Here is a 17,962-nt window from a genome sequence, read left to right on the forward strand (position 1 = left end):
ACCCGCAGAGTCATGTCCACTGTGAGGAAAGAGCGCCCCCCAGAGGCGCTCATTCGGACCTGAATGCCCCTCTGGACCATCCCCACCTGAAAAGCCAGTGAGCCAGATTATCAGAAATTGATAAACAGTTAAACAGCATACTTATATATTTATTTAGTCTAACTAATTATTTAAGGTTAATAGGCAGTGTATCGTGTAGAAAACGTGCGTGACTTGGATGTATTTGAGACATTAATGGTTTTTGTGCTATGTTTTGACAACACCCACAACTCCCATCCCATTATCTGACTAATTACAGTTTCGCCCAAGGTGGCTAAAGAAAAAGGCTGAGCGGTGCATCAAACACAATTAAGCGTCAGCAATCCGACATACTCTTGCCTTGCTGTGATGGAAACGGAAGATTTTTGGCGCGATCCGGCGAGTAGCTCCTGCTGCTCACGCTGGAACCCGAGCGGCTGTGGGGGGAGCGGTCTCTGAGGGGCGGGAATGGAGGCGCCTTCCTCCGGTACTCCTGTCTGTCATCCCTGAGGCAAAAGAAACAGTAAAACTGTGAGGTTTAGAGATGTTATTATGTAAATAATGTTGTCAATTAGATACAACACTGCCATCTAGCATTCTCTGCAGCATCTGCATGTGACCAAATCTTTTATTTACACATGACTGTGGAAAGCATAAATAGGCCCTTACTTTCTACATGTAAAGATATTACTCCAGGAACCAAAACATGTATCCAACAAAGACCCGAGCCACAGAGCTACAAAATAATATTTTTTTTATTCATACCCTCGGTCCAGGTTGAGGATAGCTTGCACGAGTGTGTCAGCCCCACTTTCTGGCAGCGATCGGGGTGCTGGGTACATGCCTTGGTTCCGAGGTGTTGGTGCACGGCTGCTGATGGCATAAGTAAAGAAAAAAAAAATTCTCCGAATATTATATTTCCACCCAAATAGTCACACAATATCACTTTAGCTAAAGTACAGCTAAAAAAACATGACAAATGTGTTCAAATGGGAATGGAGATGGATCATATGCACCGCAACACATCAAGATCCTGCCAGTAGTATATGCGTGTCATTCTTATTTGATTATTTGTTGTTTTTGTTTTGTTTTGATTGTCCCAATTTCATTGAAACTGCATCATGCAATGACAATGAAGGCTTTCTACTCTATTATGTGGTCAAGCTTTTGTTGCAGCACTTTGTTACAGCTGCTGTGATTTGTTTTTAAATGTGCTAGATAAAGCTGAGTTGAGAGTCTCAAAGATTGCCATGCGTGTCTTTATAGACACGGACCTGTAAATCAGATGTGGATCCTTTCAACAATTTACCATTACTTGAATAACCAACAATTGTAAAGCTTGTACGCCATTCCTGGTAACTTTAAGTAATTCCAACAGACAGCGAGTGAATTCTGGCGAGTTTGATGCGGTCATTGTTGTCCCCATGTGTTTACCACAGTGCCACCTCACACCAAGTGATGCATGCATAGAGTGCATTATTACTGGACTGTGTAGTGAGCATTTACTTGTATTCCATAGGTCGTCCTGTATGTTGCTCCTCCCTGGGTCCTCTGTATGAATACTCCTCTTGCTAGAGACAGAGGAAAGGCAATAATCAGGAATTTCAACTTCATGTTGCATCAAATATAACTTGTATCCTAGCTATGCCTTCACCCTTCTTGATGGGGGACCACCTCTGCGTTCTGAGGGGAAATGACTGGCATCACCGTGGTAGTTCCGCTGATCTTCTCCATGGTAACTACGCGGGCCACCTCCATTAGGGTAAAAGCGGGGACCTCCTTCATATTCATAACCATCAGGCCTGCCAAAGTGGCCTCGCCTCTCCCCTCCTCGAGGGTACTGACCCTGTAAAAGGATGGTGGATATTAAGAGGTGATGTATTACAACTATTCGAGTAATTAGTGTATGCTTATAGAAGTGATAAATAGGCAGAAACATACTCTCCCCGCCCTGTCAGACAAAAAGCGCTCTTCATACGCGTCTCGTATACTCCTCTCCCTCCTGTAAGTCACTACCCGGCCAAAAAATGAAAAACAAACAAACAGATTACATCAATCATCATTTTAGTCACCCAACATCTCTAAGTGGTAAGGGGAGAATCAATGCAGCAAAGCAATGCAGTGAAACAAAAAATACAAAGCTATTAACAACCACATCACTGTGGTTTGGCATGTACAGTATTTTATATGATCAATGTCGATCAACTCACTCTCGGATCCAGGAGCTTTCCGGGTTGCTTTTGGGCGAAGTCTTTCAACAAAACCTGGGGAAGATTTAAAAAGTAACGTTTATTGGATACATGTGGGTAGTTCAACGGATATTATCCATTCAAATGCAACACAGTTTACAAAATGTCTAGCAGCGGTTAAACAACGAATACGGGTTGAAAAGCCGAGACCTAAACGGGGCTGTACCGACTACGTAAACTGATTGTACAACACAATAGCAACGTTCCATCAAAACACTAAACGTTTATTAGTTTCTCGCGCGTTAATGCAGACTCGTACTAGCATTGTTAATTAGCTATTAGCCTGCACATACGATGCCTAAATGTGCATTTTTTTTTTTTATATATATATATAAATACAGCAGGTTCATTGTTGCCGTCTAAGAAAACAAAACACAACCACATAAAGGCATGTCTTATATACTGGATGCCATTTAAGTAATAACAAACCGGCTTAGCTTTCCATAAATTGGACTCACGTTAGCCTTTCTGAAATGCTACTCTCTGAACAGATTCGAGACTGCTCGCTACGCCGCCATCTTGGCCCTCCTCTTTACAACAGCGCTTATTTTATTGGACAGGAGAATATACATCATCAGTCTGCGACATAGAAGTAGTGTTTCTGTTTACCTTCATTGACCACACACACACACACAATCGTGGGGAATATTCGTTTTACCAACATTAGAATTTTTATATATAACATTTAACACTGTGTCGGTAAGTGATTTTGACTTCGAGAGCTGCAGTTAGTGTTTTACATGGCCGTATTATGTTAATGTAGCTGGCTATCTGACTTCGCGTTACTAATCATTATTAATTGTGCATTTTTCTTCAAGTTTCGTATGAATTCAACATGAGTGGAGGATTAGCGCCGAGCAAAAGCACTGTATATGTGTCAAACCTGCCATTCTCTCTCACCAACAACGACCTCCACAAGGTAATTTAGTATCTGTAAAGTTTTCCACATTACGTATATATAATGTTAAATCTTTTGCAAAAACAACAACATACAAATAACAAAATGCTTGTAACGATTTCAGCTGTTTACCAAGTATGGAAAAGTAGTTAAGTGAGTATGCCGTTGGTCTTTATTGCACCTTTAGAAATCCTTTCACTTTATTTAACATAAAAACCATGTGGTGGTACTATAATGGCTATCTATTTCTCAGGGTTACAATTGTGAAAGATAATGACACCCACAGAAGCAAAGGAGTGGCATTCGTTCTCTTTCTGGACAGAGACTCGGCACATAACTGTGCAAGAGCAGTGAACAACAAGCAGGTGGGTGACAAATTCTCAAATGGTTATTATTTTCAGAGGTGGGCACGGATCAATGGACGTAAACCTGCGGTGCTCAGGCCATGTATTTTTTCAAGGCTTTACGTTATAAAGCAGTCACCGAAAACGTGGGCATCCGTCAACGACAGGGCCGACGGAGAGAAGGAAGTGCCCACCTCTGGTAATTATTATTGCACGTGAGTTACAGATGTGCTTGTCTTCCAGTTGTTTGGCAGAACTGTAAAAGCCAGTATTGCAATTGACAACGGCCGAGCGACTGAGTTCATCAGGAGGCGCAACTACACTGACAAGAGCAGGTGTTACGAATGTGGGGTCAGTAGAATTGTGATGGTATTTCAGTGTCTGTTGCTGTGTGCATTTGGATCATTTTACAACTATTCAGCGTTGTGCTACAATACATCAGAATTCGGGACACATGAGCTATGCATGCCCCCAAAATATGCTGGGAGAACGAGAGCCGCCAAAGAAGAAGGAAAAGAAGAAGAAGAAAAAAGCTCAGCAACCGGAACATGTGTAAGTAACAAGATAATTGCGGAAAATAGGATGAATTGTCTTTTAATGTCTACATCCTTTTATTTCCCTCATAGTGAAGAAGAAGAACTAGAGAGTGAGGAAGAAGGAGAGGATCCAGCACTAGATAGTCTTAGTCAAGCCATAGCTTTTCAGGTAATGGGCAGATGGAGAGAAATACTTTTTAGTCAAGGCAGTAAGATGAATAAATGGCTTTTTTCTTCTGCGTCTTTACAGCAAGAACGTATTGACGAAGAGGAGAAGCAAAGAAAAAATGTAATTGTGTCCCAGGATGACAGCGCTCACCCTTCTACATCGTCAGAGTCCAGGAAACTGCGGATCAAAAAGAGTGCATATTTTAGTGATGAGGAAGAGCTTAGTGATTAATGTGGACTTCTTTGTTGATGTATAGTTCAAACGTGTTTTTCTTTTAAGGTGGAATACATCAGGAATATCTAGCTGTATCCATCCATTTTCTATAGTCCTTGTCCGTATGGTCGTGGGCAAGCTAGAGCTTATCCCTGATGACTTTCGGTGGGAGTCGGGGTAACACCTTGGACAGGACGCTGCCAGTCAATCACAGTATTTGACTAGCTTGTACATAAGTTGAATTTGTTGTAAATAAATATTTTTGACTTCTGCTCAATTCTATTATGCCTTCTTCTTATAATCCTGTTATACGCCTGCATCCCTGTCTTTCTGACGGAACTGCAGACTATTTCCCATGTCTATACCTTTCTTTTTTTTGTCGTTACGTAAGCAGGGCATGAAAGTCTTTAACGCCCACCAACCGTAGTCGATCTTTCACAAATGCAAAACGCCATTGCGGGTGAACAAAAAAGGTTTCCACTTTATTTACAAAAAAATGGTGATTACAAAAAGCATAAACAAAAGTTGTTGCTCCTAGCCCTACTTGCTTTTCCTTTTTCTTTATGTCAACAAGCACGACAAACGAACGGAGCACAAATACTCAAATATTTTTTAATAAATCTACATTACACAAAATACAAAAATAAAACGCCAAATATAGGTTTGTGACTAGTAAACAAAAATTATTCAATTGGAACACAAATAGATGTTATGTATGTATGTATGGTTAATTCGTCTTTAATTGGAGAGATCAACACCCCTAGCCTTGTAGTAGTTGCTACAAGTCACATACTGTATTTGTTTAGTTTTTTTCCTTCAATTTGGGATTAAGTACAAATTATAGTACACATTTTGCCCAACCCCCTTTCCACGCTAATCACATTTAGAATCGAGTTGAACTTCAGTGTTATTCTACGTATGTACGTTGCGTAAAGAAGATTATAGTGTGGCTTGGAAAGCATTGAGCATAACCAATATTGGGATTTGGTACAAGAACGGATGTTTTCGTACATCTTTCCATATCGTCGAGGGTGTGGCAAATTCACTACGCTATAAAGAAGAAGAATTAAAAAAGAAAACCCGCTTGTCGTCCTCGATGTGGACATTCAGGGCAAATGACGGCGCTGTGGAGCCATCATGAGGAATGTCAGGGGCTCCGGAAGCAACGCCGCCCGTGATTGGCCGAGGCGAGTCACGTGACTGGCTCCCAAGCGGAGTTTCCACGACAGCTGGAAGCCGAAGCGGCAACGGGCGCAACGCTTCTTCTCAAAAGAATCGGGACGAGGGGGGGGGGTTGAAAAACAGGCTTCTGCTCGTCACGGCAACCCCTTCCAGAGACACCCTGGTCTGGCATGGGCGACAAGAGGAGTCCCACAAGGTAACGACGGCGGGGAGAGCGGCCTAGGCTAGTTAAATGAAGCCGTGTGGTGGGGGCAGACATTGGCGAGCGCGCGGGGGGCCGAAAAAAGCCTTTTCTCCATGGTTTCTTCGACCCGCTTTTTGCGTGCGTGTGCTTGCGGTTCTGCGAGCGAGCGAGCGAGCGAGCGCGCGCGCGCGGCTGGCTGTTAAAGCCTCATTACGGCGTTGGGATCACGGCGCGCGTTCACACGATTTCCTTCTCTAATCCTTGAGCCAGATGTGTGCCATCGATAGCCGTCGCTCGGTGCAAAGGGGCCACCTTCTCTTGTCTTCTCTTGCTGTGCCTCCCTCGCTTATTTGCCTGTGTTTGTTTTCAAGGCCGAAGCGTCAACCCAAGCCCTCCTCCGACGAGGGGTTTTGGGACTGCAGCGTGTGCACGTACAAGAACACGGCGGAGGCTTTTAAGTGCATGATGTGTGATGTCAGGAAAGGGACATCAACAAGGTAAGACCTTGGACATTTATTTCTAGTATTTGCTTGCTACTGTGGGGTCTGAAATGCGCAATATGTCTCTTTGATTCTCTTTCTGGTTATTATTTACGATGACAGCGCTTAATAACATTGCAGTCTTTCTTTGAATTGTTCATCAAAGAACTAATATGAATGTTGCCCGTGTTACTTTTCGTTGTCCCAACACTTACCGGAAGCAAAATATTCGACTTTTTTTTTAGCAGTAATGTCATGGTATCGGTGGAAGTTGACAGCATCCAATCAGAATGCTCTGATGTCATTGCTTGTAAACGGTGATTCACAACTTTTTCTGAGCCACGGCACACATTTGACATTCACACCGCCAAAGAAAATTCTTGTGCGATGATTTATAAACCAGAATTTCAAATGAGATGGCAAAATGTAAAATTTGGACACGTTTTCTATCAGTTTGCTATTGTGTTGATCCTGACCTTAGTGAGATACGAGCGCGCGTGCACACACACACATCCACACATCCATCTTGCTCTATTCGATGATGGTGATGGAGGCAGGGTGTGGGGTGGAAGCTAACACACTTGGCGCCCCCTGTGCCGTCGCTGATGTGAGTGAAGTGATCCAGGAAATGAGTGTTATTCCTGCTGGACACTCTGTAACAGGATGAATACACAACAAAGGGCTTAGCGGGAGGAAATGCAACTTTAGCACAACATCAAAATATGGATGTGTGTGTGTGTGTGTGAGTGGGAGGGCTCGCTGTGAAAGAGTTTGTCACCGCAGCTGCCAGACAGACAGCCATAGCTTATTACTATGCAACAGCTTAATCAGCCTGCTGTCATCATACACACTCTCACGCTCAAATGCACTCAACGTGCGCATTTCGCACTTGGCCGCACACGCGCGCGTGCGCGCGTTCTGGTTTACGTGTGGCGAGAAGACAGTAGGGTCTCTTTTTCGCTTTTTCGAGGACAACGGCGGTTAACAGTGCTTTTTTTTTTTTTACCGTCCACTAGGGGTGGGAATCTTTGAATGTCTCACAATTTGATTCGATTACGATTTTTGGGCCTGCGATTCGATTCGGAATCGATTTTCGATTAAGAACGATTTTTGATTGACAATGATTTGATTGACAATGATTTTTGCTTTAATCTATAGATGTGCAAAGATTTGTAATGATCTACACCAGTCTGACACGCTAATGCTAATTAGCGCGCTACTCACGGCACTTTTATCACTCAAAAGAACGGAATTTTTATTGGAATAACTTGATCGTGACTTTTTCCTTCTACTCTCTAATGTGGCTCCAACTTAAAAGTGTATTAGACCACGTGGAATCACACCTGCCCCTAAGCCAAATCGGGTACAACACGAACAGCGCTCCCAATAAAGGCACACACAAACAAAGGGAAGACGGTATAAAATAATCCAAACAAAATCGATTTTGGGACATTTAAAATCGATTCTGAATCGTACTAAATGAGAATCGCGATTCTTATGAGAATCCATTTTTGGGCACACCCCTACTGCCCACGTTGCTGACCGCGTTTCAACATTACGTTCATCACAAAGCCAACATCAGTGGAAGCCCGTCCACAGGTGTCTTTTTCCCTGACGCTTGTCTCCCTCATGGTGATCTGATTTTTGGTCTCAGCGCCACTCAAGGTTCCCATGAGTGATGGTGTGTCCCCAAAAAACGTGATGAATACAAATGCACGCACACATACACGAACACAGACGGTCCTGATTAGCAGAGGACAGACGCATGCTCTTGTGGGCACCGCTGGGAACTTACAGGGGGTGTGTGTGGGGGCGGCGCCACTAAATCATAGTCGTACGCGTTGGCCGCTGAAACGTTGGCGCCTTGGCTTGCCAACACTGCGGCAAAGATGGTCGCACAGGTGGTCGCTGCTGTTAATGAGCGTACAAAATAGACAAGCGGATTGCCGGGCGCGATGGTAAAGGGCAAACAACACGCAGCATACAAATGCAAGATGGAGATGGCTCCCTCGTTGGTTACTAAACAAGTGTGACAGAGCTGTAAATGTGAAAATTAGTGTGGCTTAACTGTTCGAATTGCTTCTCAGTTTGATGCAGTGCCAACCATTTGAACAAAGAAATCATGTCTTCAATCAGTGCTGTCAAGTTTGTTGTCAAAGGCCACATCATAGTTGTGGTTGCGCTCAGGGAGTCAGTCATGACGGTGAAAGCATGACAGTGAAGTGAACCCCCCCCCTTACGCCTATGACACCACACTTAAACTTAGTAAAACATGTTCAAATGTATTAAAACACACTATTAGTAGTATTGCTTTGCATCTATTATCACACGCTCTCCAAATGAGATCCAAAGTATGCTCGCTTCAAGTGGTTTGACACTCCTAGTGGAAGTTTACTGTAAAGCTGACAAATGTGAGCAAAACAAAAATAATTAAACGTTGTATATTTAAACCCCAAAATGTAATTTTGTCTAATAAAAGTCCACTAGCCGAATGGTAACATGGCCATTTGAATTTGAAGTGTGCTTTGGGTCGTTGTTGTGCTGAAAGATGAAGTTCCTAAAAATAAGGGAACTAATTTGCTTATATTTTGTGTAAACCCCCAAAAAGATTGAATGACATTTAAAAGGAAACAGCTTAAATCTTTTATTTTTTATGAAAGTGCTATGTCAATTGTTTGTTTACTTTTTCAGAAATGAACAATGCAGTTAAAACGTGAATTATGGTCGAATATATTACGGCTAGGCGAGTACCAATACCAGGTAGATGGCAGCCGGTACCAATATCGCTTTACGATCAAGAACTAGAAATGAGTGATTTGAAGAATAGGAAATTACTTTAATTTCATGTCATTTTAAGACAAAATGCTATATTAGGATTATACTGTATAGGTCTTTCTTTAAAATAATCCTATGATATAATGGTATGAATCCTATTAGTTTCCCCTCTGGCCTCTTCCTCACTTTTTCTTCTTCTTTCTCCCAACACCTCACACTCTCCGCTTTCTGTGTTTGCTCTCTCGCTGGAGTTAAACTTAACCCAGGGCGTCCTACGCTGACAGGCGGACTGATATACAGCTTTCATCAGTGCTGCATAAACAAGCAGCAACCTCTTCTTTCAGCATGTGGAAGGCGTGTCATCTGCTCGCACACAATTGGCTTTGACCGCAGTATAGAGACGGTGAAGAATAGACTACGATTAATCATAATTGAAGGCTAACGTGGGTGGATACCATATCATGCCAATCTCCATGTAAATAAGACTCCCAGAGTTGATAAAAGTAACACATGAAGTGTGTTTGTTAGCGCCTATCTTGCAGGTCAAACAGACTCTGGTACGGCCGAGCCATGTTTGTTGTGCCGCTTTTTCCTGATCACGCCCTTCAGGTTACAGCTTTCCGTGCTCATGCCGCATACAAATAGTGAATGTACACCGGTGAAGGCGGGGTGGGGGGGGGGGGGGGGGGAGTGACAATGAAGCGTGCCGTAGCCACGTCACCAAGGCTCAAGATTACGGCTACGTGATAAGCCTGTAATTATGGCGCTGACACTGATGCATGACATTCAGCTCTGAGCAGGAGTCAGGAGGGGAGAATGTGGCGGTGTGGCTAGCGGGCTGTCTAAAAGGTGTCATAAACCACGGGACGCGACAAGCCATCTGTACCCCCCAACACACACACACATGCGCAATCATACACGCACCATGCTAGCATGTAGAGGCGGGAAGAGACATTAATCATCAGGTTGGATGAGCTCCCAGGAAGGAGCGAGCCTCACTACCTGCTATTAGAAAGCGCACGAGCGGGTCCTGACACACGGACGCCCACACCCGAGTGGAGAATGTGCGACGGAGCATAAAATAAGCTATTTCGCAACAATCATCACAGAGCTGAGGTGAATGTCGTAGTATCAGTCATGTGGGCTTGTTTGTTCAATCGCACAAAGCACACAATGAAACCATCCATAGACTCTCAAATACTTAGCTCGAGCCACTATTGTGGATGCATGCACTATTATCCTATCACAGTGCGCAGATTGGTGGGGAAGTAAGTCACATGTCTTCTAATTTCAAGCAAGTCCCAAGTTACTGAGGCAAAAATCAAGCCAAGGCAAATTTCCGCAAAATATCAAGCAAGTCGAATCAAGCCAGTCACAACCTGCTGTATTTTTGCACATTTGCCACTTTGCTCTCAGTATCTGTCCTTGTTAGTTAATGTGCAAACATATTCACATTCGCAGTTTTTAATGCTTCCAAAACAGTCTCTGTATTGTCTAATACTTAATTGTCTTCTCAATTAAACACTAGTTTTTGGATTCCGCCAACCTCATTAGTTTTGTTCCGATATTATGCAGGTCCCGCCCTGTTTCGCCCTTGATGAAGACTAGCGATTGAACTTGGTGAAATGTATTGTATATTTAAAGGGGAAGTCAACGCATTTTTTTGGGGGACAACCCACTAGTCTAAATACGGTATTTTTCGTTAATATTGTGCTGGTGGAATATGAGTTAGGCAGCAAAATCCAGCCGTTTTGATCAATATCAGAAGGCGTCCATTTTGCCACTTGCTGTCGAGTGACAGTGACATCACAGTTGCTCACGTTTCAGGTAACAACCAATCACAGCTCAGTTTCAGAAAAAAAAAAGGTGAGCTGTGATTGGTGGTTGCCTGAGTCCTGAGCAACTGTGATGTCATCTTTAGTCGACAGCAAGTGGCAAAATGGCCGCCCCCTGAGGTGGATAAAAACAGCTGGATTTTGCTGCTTAACTCATATTCCACAAATGTAATATTAATCAGAATGTCATGTTTAGACTAGTGAGGTCACATATAACATTGATTGTCAAGAAATGACTTCCCCGTTAACCGTTAATTTTGAAAATTTGGTCAAGCTTCTCCCGCTAGCCACACGTTAGCCGCTCCAGCGAGTTCTTGCTAGCCACTCTTGCTTGCTCACTCCAAATAATAATTGGTGATATTTTTGGTAGCCTTGCGAAGTGTGGTCTCTCGCACGCTTCAAAATCGTTGCATTCTATTAGTTCACAAGTAAATGGCACTAAATAATACACACTGACCACAGTGGAAGTACGCAGAGAGACGCCACACGCCGTGCCGGATTTCTGCCGATCATGAAAATAAAGCAGTCTTCAATCTTCAACATTCAGGTACATACAATCAACTGAATTTCTCACAATCAATACAATAATCTCATAGATTATACCCAAAATAAGTGATCCTTAGTACATCACAGTTCGGTTTACACCTGTCCATAACCTAAATAAATCAAAGTATGTTATTAACTAGATATCTGTGGTCATTTTTTGTCCAGCCAGATGTTGGAAGTGTGCAAGGACGTCTGGTGCGTCGGTGAGCTCGAGGAGTGTGATAGTACGAAACACTCGGTGGCGTGTATGTGTGTGGTGCGAAACACTCGGTGGCGTGTGTGTGTGTGTGTATGTGCACGCAAGAATGTGTTTATGACATTGGCTAGGGGTTAACCAGAGTTCCTCTGTCAGGAAAGTGAGTGTGAAGGAACAGTTGTACTCTGATGCCTGCAGGGATACGACAAGTTAAAAGAGGATTTAAAGGTGTGAATGACAGTTGATAGCGAGATTTATACTGATTAGACTAGTGGTTCTTAACCTGGGTTTGATCGAGCCCAAGGGCCCAAATGATTCGTGATGATAGGCCCTGCAGGTGATCACCATACATTACTTTGCCTATCTCGTGCGGCGTAGTAGACTTGCTGCTGTTATGATGGTACGTCGTGTGATATCATACTTTTTACTAAATAGGCCGACCAAAAACAGAAAGTGGTCAGACGAATATGTGCGATATGAATTCACATGTATAACGGAACCTATGGTGTTCCACAGAGTTCAATTTTGGGGCCTCTATTGTTTTCATTGAATCTACTAAATTAGTTCTGCAGGATTTGCAATGCAGAATTGGGCAATTATAGTCTAGCACAACTAGCTAACTAGCAAAACTAAAGAAACATTTACTTTAGCTGCAAGGAGAAAGGGATTCATGAAAAAGCTACTCTCCCTGTTTATGTTGTTCACCAGTAAAGGTAACCCCTATACCAAAAGTTGGGTTTCTATCCACTCATTCTTATTCGAATTTTCAAGAAATGCGAAAATAAAACTGAATGGAAACACTAGAAATGTGAAAAAATATTTTTACGCTAGGATGGGATGGATTTTGGAAGGTATCGAAAAAAGGAAAATGCAAATTTTGGCTATGGAAACAGGTTTTGCGAATAATCGCTGGCAAGACCGGCTACACGTCGCACGATACGTCACACGACAAACAGAAATCTTTTTGGAATTAATTAAAGAAGCGAATATTAATGCTCTTTTAGATGGAAAACGGCAACGAAAACGCTACGGTTTATCAATAATTGAAAAAAAGAAAACTCATATGACGTCAACGCACGGTGCAGTCGCTTCCTGGTCTTCTTCTTCTTCGTTTAAATTACTGGTGGATCACATCTCTATGGTGTATACCGCCACCTACAGCGGCGGAGTCCTCTCTTAATATTCGCAAAAGAAGAACAGATGGAAAGGGGCACAAGTCGTATGTTCGTTTTGCACATCTTAAGTACATTCGCTTTGAAATTGAAATTGAAATAGTTGGATGGAAACCTGGCTAATGCCTTGAATTTGAAAAAAAAATTATCTTATTTTTTAATACATAATGGTTCGGTGAATGTGCATAGAAAACTGGTAAGTTCAGTACCTCCAATTAGGTTAAGAACCAGTGGATTCGACTCTCATGGCCACTAAACATGTACTATATAAAAAGCTGCATAAAATGTTCATTGTATCTCGATTGCGCTTTTTCCACATTGTGAAATCAATCGACTCATTGCACACACAATTCCAAGGCCTAAGTGCAACGATAATAACCGTTTGATAGGGTTAACAGACGCCCCTCTGTTTAGATGTGCCGTGCTAATATTAGATTGGCCGTCTCCTCTTTCACCTCCGGGTTATTGAACGAGCAAAATGGGCGCGATTCTGTTTCATAGCAAAACAATATAATGAGGCGAGTAGAATACGTAGTGTGTTTGTCATATTTCAGTCTGGCGAAGCATCTTTTAATTCAATCAGAACGAAGTGTTTGTCGCTTCCTGAGGAGTTGGGTTGTTTAGAGCTCGGCGAGCCGGCGCCGTTTAGCCCAAGGGCAGCAAAGACAATGTGTGTTTTGTGAGCACTCGCCGCTTGTGGCGGGCCCCACAAAACAAGCTTTGTCACTTTAGGAGGAGGATCAGGTTTGTCAAGGAGAGCAGCAGATTGCTTCATCCGCGACGGCGGCAGGGTTGGAAGAGGAAGGAAGCGTTTTGGGGGTCTGCGCTGGCTTTATTTAAAAGGTGTCAGCGGTTCCGCAGCGCGGCGCTGACAAGACGGATACATTAGCGGATGACTGCGTGTCCTCTCCATCGGTTATGTAGGCCAGGAAAGTCATTTGCATTGCACTTCAACATCATCGCATGTTCTTTGATGGTAAAGATACAGCAAACAACATGATGGGGAGAGATTTTTTTTTTCTTTCGAAGCCGAGCACCAAATTGGGTCACCATTGAATCATTAACAGCATTCATGCCCGCAGAACTAATAGCGCTGGCATGCACATGTCAGATTTTCACAATCCATTTCTTTCAATCAACGGTGCTTTTTTAAGGAGTTCACACAAAGCTTAATGCAGTCGATTTACATCTTGGGCTTGCTTTCATATCAAGCTACCAGAGAGTGAACAATATCAAAAATTAATGAGCACTGTGCTCGACAGTGCATCCCATCATGCCCTTGTGCCTCACCCACGCGCACCGTCTGTGCATGCGCGCGGCCATCTGCCCAAAGGTGCATTAGAGAGTATGTATATCAATTGGCGTTCATTTTTAAAAACACGTGGACTTGCAGGTATATGCGGTGTTGCTTTTTAGGCCGGTTCATATGTGTTTGTGTGCACACAAGCGGGCACAAGATGCGTGTCGGGCCCTCTCAACAGATGGCCTTTTCAGCACACTTGCCTCTTGGCTTGGGCTCCTGCCAGCCCCTGAAACACACACATGCACACGCGCACTCTGAAAGCAATACAGTTTCAGCCTTTGTACAAGCACCGACAACTGCCATGGATCAGTTGACTGGTGAAGGACGTTGGCCAGATAAGATTAAGATGAGTGTCTAGTCATTCATTTTATGTTTATGTGGCTGTGGCACTTCTTACCCGAGTTTGATCGTTACGTTTATGTGATTTCTTCATACTAACTATATATGGAGCAAAAAGAAGAATAAGGGTCAGACGAATATGTGCAATATGAATTGACATGTATGGTGTGCCACAGGGTTCAATTCTGGGGCCTGTGCTGTTTTCATTGTATCTGTTGCCCCTGGGTTCCATCTGAAGAAAACAAGGGGAAAAAACGGCTTCATTTCAGTTGGTTGGTAGGCTTTATATTTATACAACTATTTTATTGATTTGTTTAGATCGTGTCTCGATAAGTTCAGTACGTTAGAATAGGGATAGACTGTGTATCGTCCGGGCCGATTATCCGGGCGTCTGCTAAGAGGCTTCACCAGCGAGACACATCATCAGTTGTGTGTTAGCATTGTTGTTGTTTTGTTGAAACATGAAACGCTGAAGTGACAACGCCACAGATTTGTTTGCAATTATTATTGTCATCTGATTTATGACTTACTGAGTTATGTTTACACCATAGTTGTTTGGTAGAACATGGTTAGGTTGTCATAGTGAACGCTGAGTGCCGCAAAGTGTTGCGTTTGTTTCTTAACAATGTTCATGGGTCAATTTGACCCGTTGTAATGTTTAATCATCAAAATATATTTGTATTCAAAAATATGCCAGCAGACAAAATGGAACATAAGTTTTGTGTTTTCTAGAGTTTCCAATTTGACCCACAACAACTCTATTGAAATAAACAGTGGTTCACATTGTAATACAAATTAATTTACAGCTTTTGATTGTTAAAAAATACATGGGAAGAAGACGGCCTTGAGAAAAAAAAGGATCACATATTAAATCGCAATTGCAAGATTGAAGAAAAAGAACTGCATGAGATGTTTCCCCCAAAATCGTTCTGCCCTACTTGCAGATCGGAATGGATGAGAAAAATCCAGATGTCTGGTGCAACTATGCTTTTGATATATTTGTAGAGGCAGACCGTTTGCTACATTCCTTGCATGAGATTGTGCTTAATGAGGTGTCCAGTTAATGTATAAACGCTGTGTAAGCCTGGGGTGTGTACCGCAAAAGCATTGCATAATAGCTTTTGAATGTCTAAATCTTTATTCTACATGCACCAAGTGTCACCAACTGCCACTTTGAAGAACACTTTAAGTCCAACCCCTCTAACCAGCCCTGGCAGCCATTATTGGCTCTTGATTACGGCGGCGCGCTAGCACGCAGCAATGTGCTCACTATGATTTTCCCTCTCATTAATCTGCCACACGTCTCTTTTCCTCCCAACCACCCTTGTCGTCCCCTCACACCCCGACCCGGCAGGAAGCCACGCCCAGTCTCCCAGCTCGTCTCGCAGCAGCAGGCCACTCAGCAGTTCGTGTTACCCTCGCAGCCCAAGAAGGAGAAGAAGGAGCGCGTCGAGCGGGAGAAGAGCGACAAGGAGCCGGCACTCAAGAAGAACAGTCACAAAAGGATGAGGTGAGCCGGCGAAGACATGCATGGCTTTACTGAAGTAAAACTTCCTTCATTTTGTTTCCAGGCCCAGGTTAAAAAACATTGACCGTAGCAGCGCCCAGCACCTGGAGGTGACGGTGGGCGACCTGACAGTCATCATCACAGACTTTAAGGAGAAGGCCAGGCCCGCGTCCACCTCGGCGTCGTCCTCCAGCGCCGCGTCGTCCGCCGACCACCACAGCCAGAACGGCTCCAGCTCGGAAACCACAGAGAAGGGTCTCTCGCGCTCGTCCTCACCTCGGGGAGAGGGCAGCTCGGTTAACGGGGAGTCCCACTGAGACCGCCCTTTCCTTCCATCTCACCCCTACCTGGCTGATTTTCTTTCATGGACAATTGCTTCTAAAGTGGGAACTAGGACCCTTTTTCATGCACAGACCCATCAGATCGAAGTTGAATCAGTCACCATCATGATTTAAGAAGTATTCCACATGACACAATCCACAAACAGGAAGCTTTTCATTTGGACAATTTCACTGCACTTGAGAGAATCCCACGCATTATGCAAAGCTTGCTCACAGACAGCTCTGATCTTACAACAGCCTTTTTTTCCCCAGGACTGTGATTACATGCTCAGACAAGCTTTGGACAGTGTGAAGTGCTCCAGGGATACATTAGCTATGTTTTGGGGGGGCTTACAGTTCCCATCTGTCACACCCTGCAACCTCAAACCCGAGACTCCAAAACTTGTACTTCTTATGAACTTCTGCTATAGAATCGAGGAAGTTGTTTTTGGACTCGTCCATAAAGACTGGAGGATATTATTCAATTGGAGTATGCTTGTTTGCGTTTTTTTTAAATATTATTATTAAAGCCCACATTTAGGAAAGGTTTAGTATCTTGTTATGGGTCATACCAGTGTTTTTGGTTGTGTGCGAGTTGGTGGAGGTGACGCTAATTGAACAAATTGGGTTTTGTTTGATATAAATTGTATTAATTAGGAATGAATTGTAATTGTTTTCTGTTGTGTTATCTCAATGGGTTCAAACAAGCCGAATTGAAAGTAACTCAGGATTGACGCCCTTAGAATGAAATACAGATTTCTGCACATCCTGGGACATGTCAAATCAGGTTTCAGACATGGTAAACCAGATTACACACTGGTGGAGAAAGGAACCTAACTGGACATTGATTTTCTTTGGAGTAAAATCACAGGCGCTGCACAAATGGCAGCTCCTGCGCGACGAGCCAAGATGACGTGAATACTGTTTCTGTGGACCTCATTGTGGATAAGGCACCATGCAACACGTGAAAACTTCTGGTTATTTTTTTGCAGGGCAGGTGATAGATCACAGTGGGATGAATTTAAAAAAACTGTTTATACTCCATTATTTTCATGTAGCCAACTGGGGTGGTTTTCGCTGTACTAAACTCCCAGCCGAGCAACGAATAGTTATAACGACACAATTACTTATACAAACCTTTAGATTCATTCACACAGATTAATGGATATTTACATATTGTACTACCATGTTTTTGATGTGGCTGTATTATCCATCATATCAGTGTTACTGCCATGTATTTGTTTTGTTTGTTTGTTTTCCATTTTAAACAATGATTCAAAGAATTGTCACAGCATGATAAAATGTGTTATTAGTATTGTTTAGAGATAAGGTTCACAACACTAGCTGGGACTATGTGCGTGGCCCTGCGAGAACTGCTTAGAAATGTGTTACTTGGTTGTGGCAACAATGGAATGTTTTTGTCTTCTTTTTTTAAACGTTTTGTTTGTTGATACATTTCCTTTTGCTTTGCTCAGTTGTTATGAAATGTGTGTTTATTACATGTCTATATTAGAGAGTAAGAAAATGCCAACAAACAACTATGATATACCGTTTTACTTTTGATTTATTCTATTAAACTGCCTTTAGTTCATGCCAAACAAAAACAGCACACTATACTACACATTTGTTTTCACATATTAGCCCCACCTGGTGAATCATTCAATAATTACGGCTTAATACATGTGGGATAATAAAGC

At 43.0% G+C, this 17,962-nt stretch overlaps 3 protein-coding genes across 11 annotated transcripts in view; 2 read left to right on the forward strand and 1 right to left on the reverse strand.

Moving 5' to 3' along the window:
- pphln1 (periphilin 1) overlaps window positions 1-17,962 on the reverse strand; it is a 42,523-nt gene that overhangs the window by 8,026 nt on the left and 16,535 nt on the right. The window contains exons 3-10 of one of the 9 annotated variants that reach the window (XM_086058042.1): window positions 6,749-6,925; window positions 2,229-2,282; window positions 1,960-2,030; window positions 1,673-1,864; window positions 1,525-1,589; window positions 784-891; window positions 373-524; window positions 3-86 (exon numbers count right to left, since the gene is read on the reverse strand). In XM_086058042.1, the coding sequence (XP_085914168.1) occupies window positions 3-86; window positions 373-524; window positions 784-891; window positions 1,525-1,589; window positions 1,673-1,864; window positions 1,960-2,030; window position 2,229 (673 nt within the window). In that variant the 5' untranslated portion in view covers window positions 2,230-2,282; window positions 6,749-6,925. Of the gene's footprint in view, window positions 1-2; window positions 87-372; window positions 525-783; window positions 892-1,524; window positions 1,590-1,672; window positions 1,865-1,959; window positions 2,031-2,228; window positions 2,283-2,696; window positions 2,826-6,748; window positions 6,926-17,962 lie in introns of those variants that run through there. The other 8 variants (XM_086058044.1, XM_086058045.1, XM_086058039.1 and 5 more) reach the window with 8 other exon arrangements.
- On the forward strand, window positions 2,825-4,699 carry zcrb1 (zinc finger CCHC-type and RNA binding motif 1). Its single transcript, XM_086058049.1, has 8 exons — window positions 2,825-2,966; window positions 3,086-3,186; window positions 3,290-3,318; window positions 3,419-3,530; window positions 3,753-3,860; window positions 3,952-4,061; window positions 4,136-4,214; window positions 4,296-4,699. The coding sequence occupies exons 2-8, from the start codon at window positions 3,103-3,105 to the stop codon at window positions 4,443-4,445; spliced, it is 672 nt and encodes a 223-aa protein (XP_085914175.1). The 5' UTR covers window positions 2,825-2,966; window positions 3,086-3,102; the 3' UTR covers window positions 4,446-4,699.
- On the forward strand, window positions 5,616-17,809 carry yaf2 (YY1 associated factor 2). Its single transcript, XM_086058050.1, has 4 exons — window positions 5,616-5,805; window positions 6,165-6,290; window positions 15,793-15,948; window positions 16,010-17,809. Exons 1-4 carry the CDS (start codon window positions 5,780-5,782, stop codon window positions 16,260-16,262), a joined length of 561 nt encoding a protein of 186 aa, XP_085914176.1. The 5' UTR covers window positions 5,616-5,779; the 3' UTR covers window positions 16,263-17,809.

The sequence above is a fragment of the Leptonotus elevatus genome, chromosome 17, assembly GCF_054856555.1.
Source record: "Leptonotus elevatus isolate MCC_2025b chromosome 17, RoL_Lele_1.0, whole genome shotgun sequence".
In the NCBI taxonomy this organism is placed as follows: domain Eukaryota; kingdom Metazoa; phylum Chordata; class Actinopteri; order Syngnathiformes; family Syngnathidae; genus Leptonotus; species Leptonotus elevatus.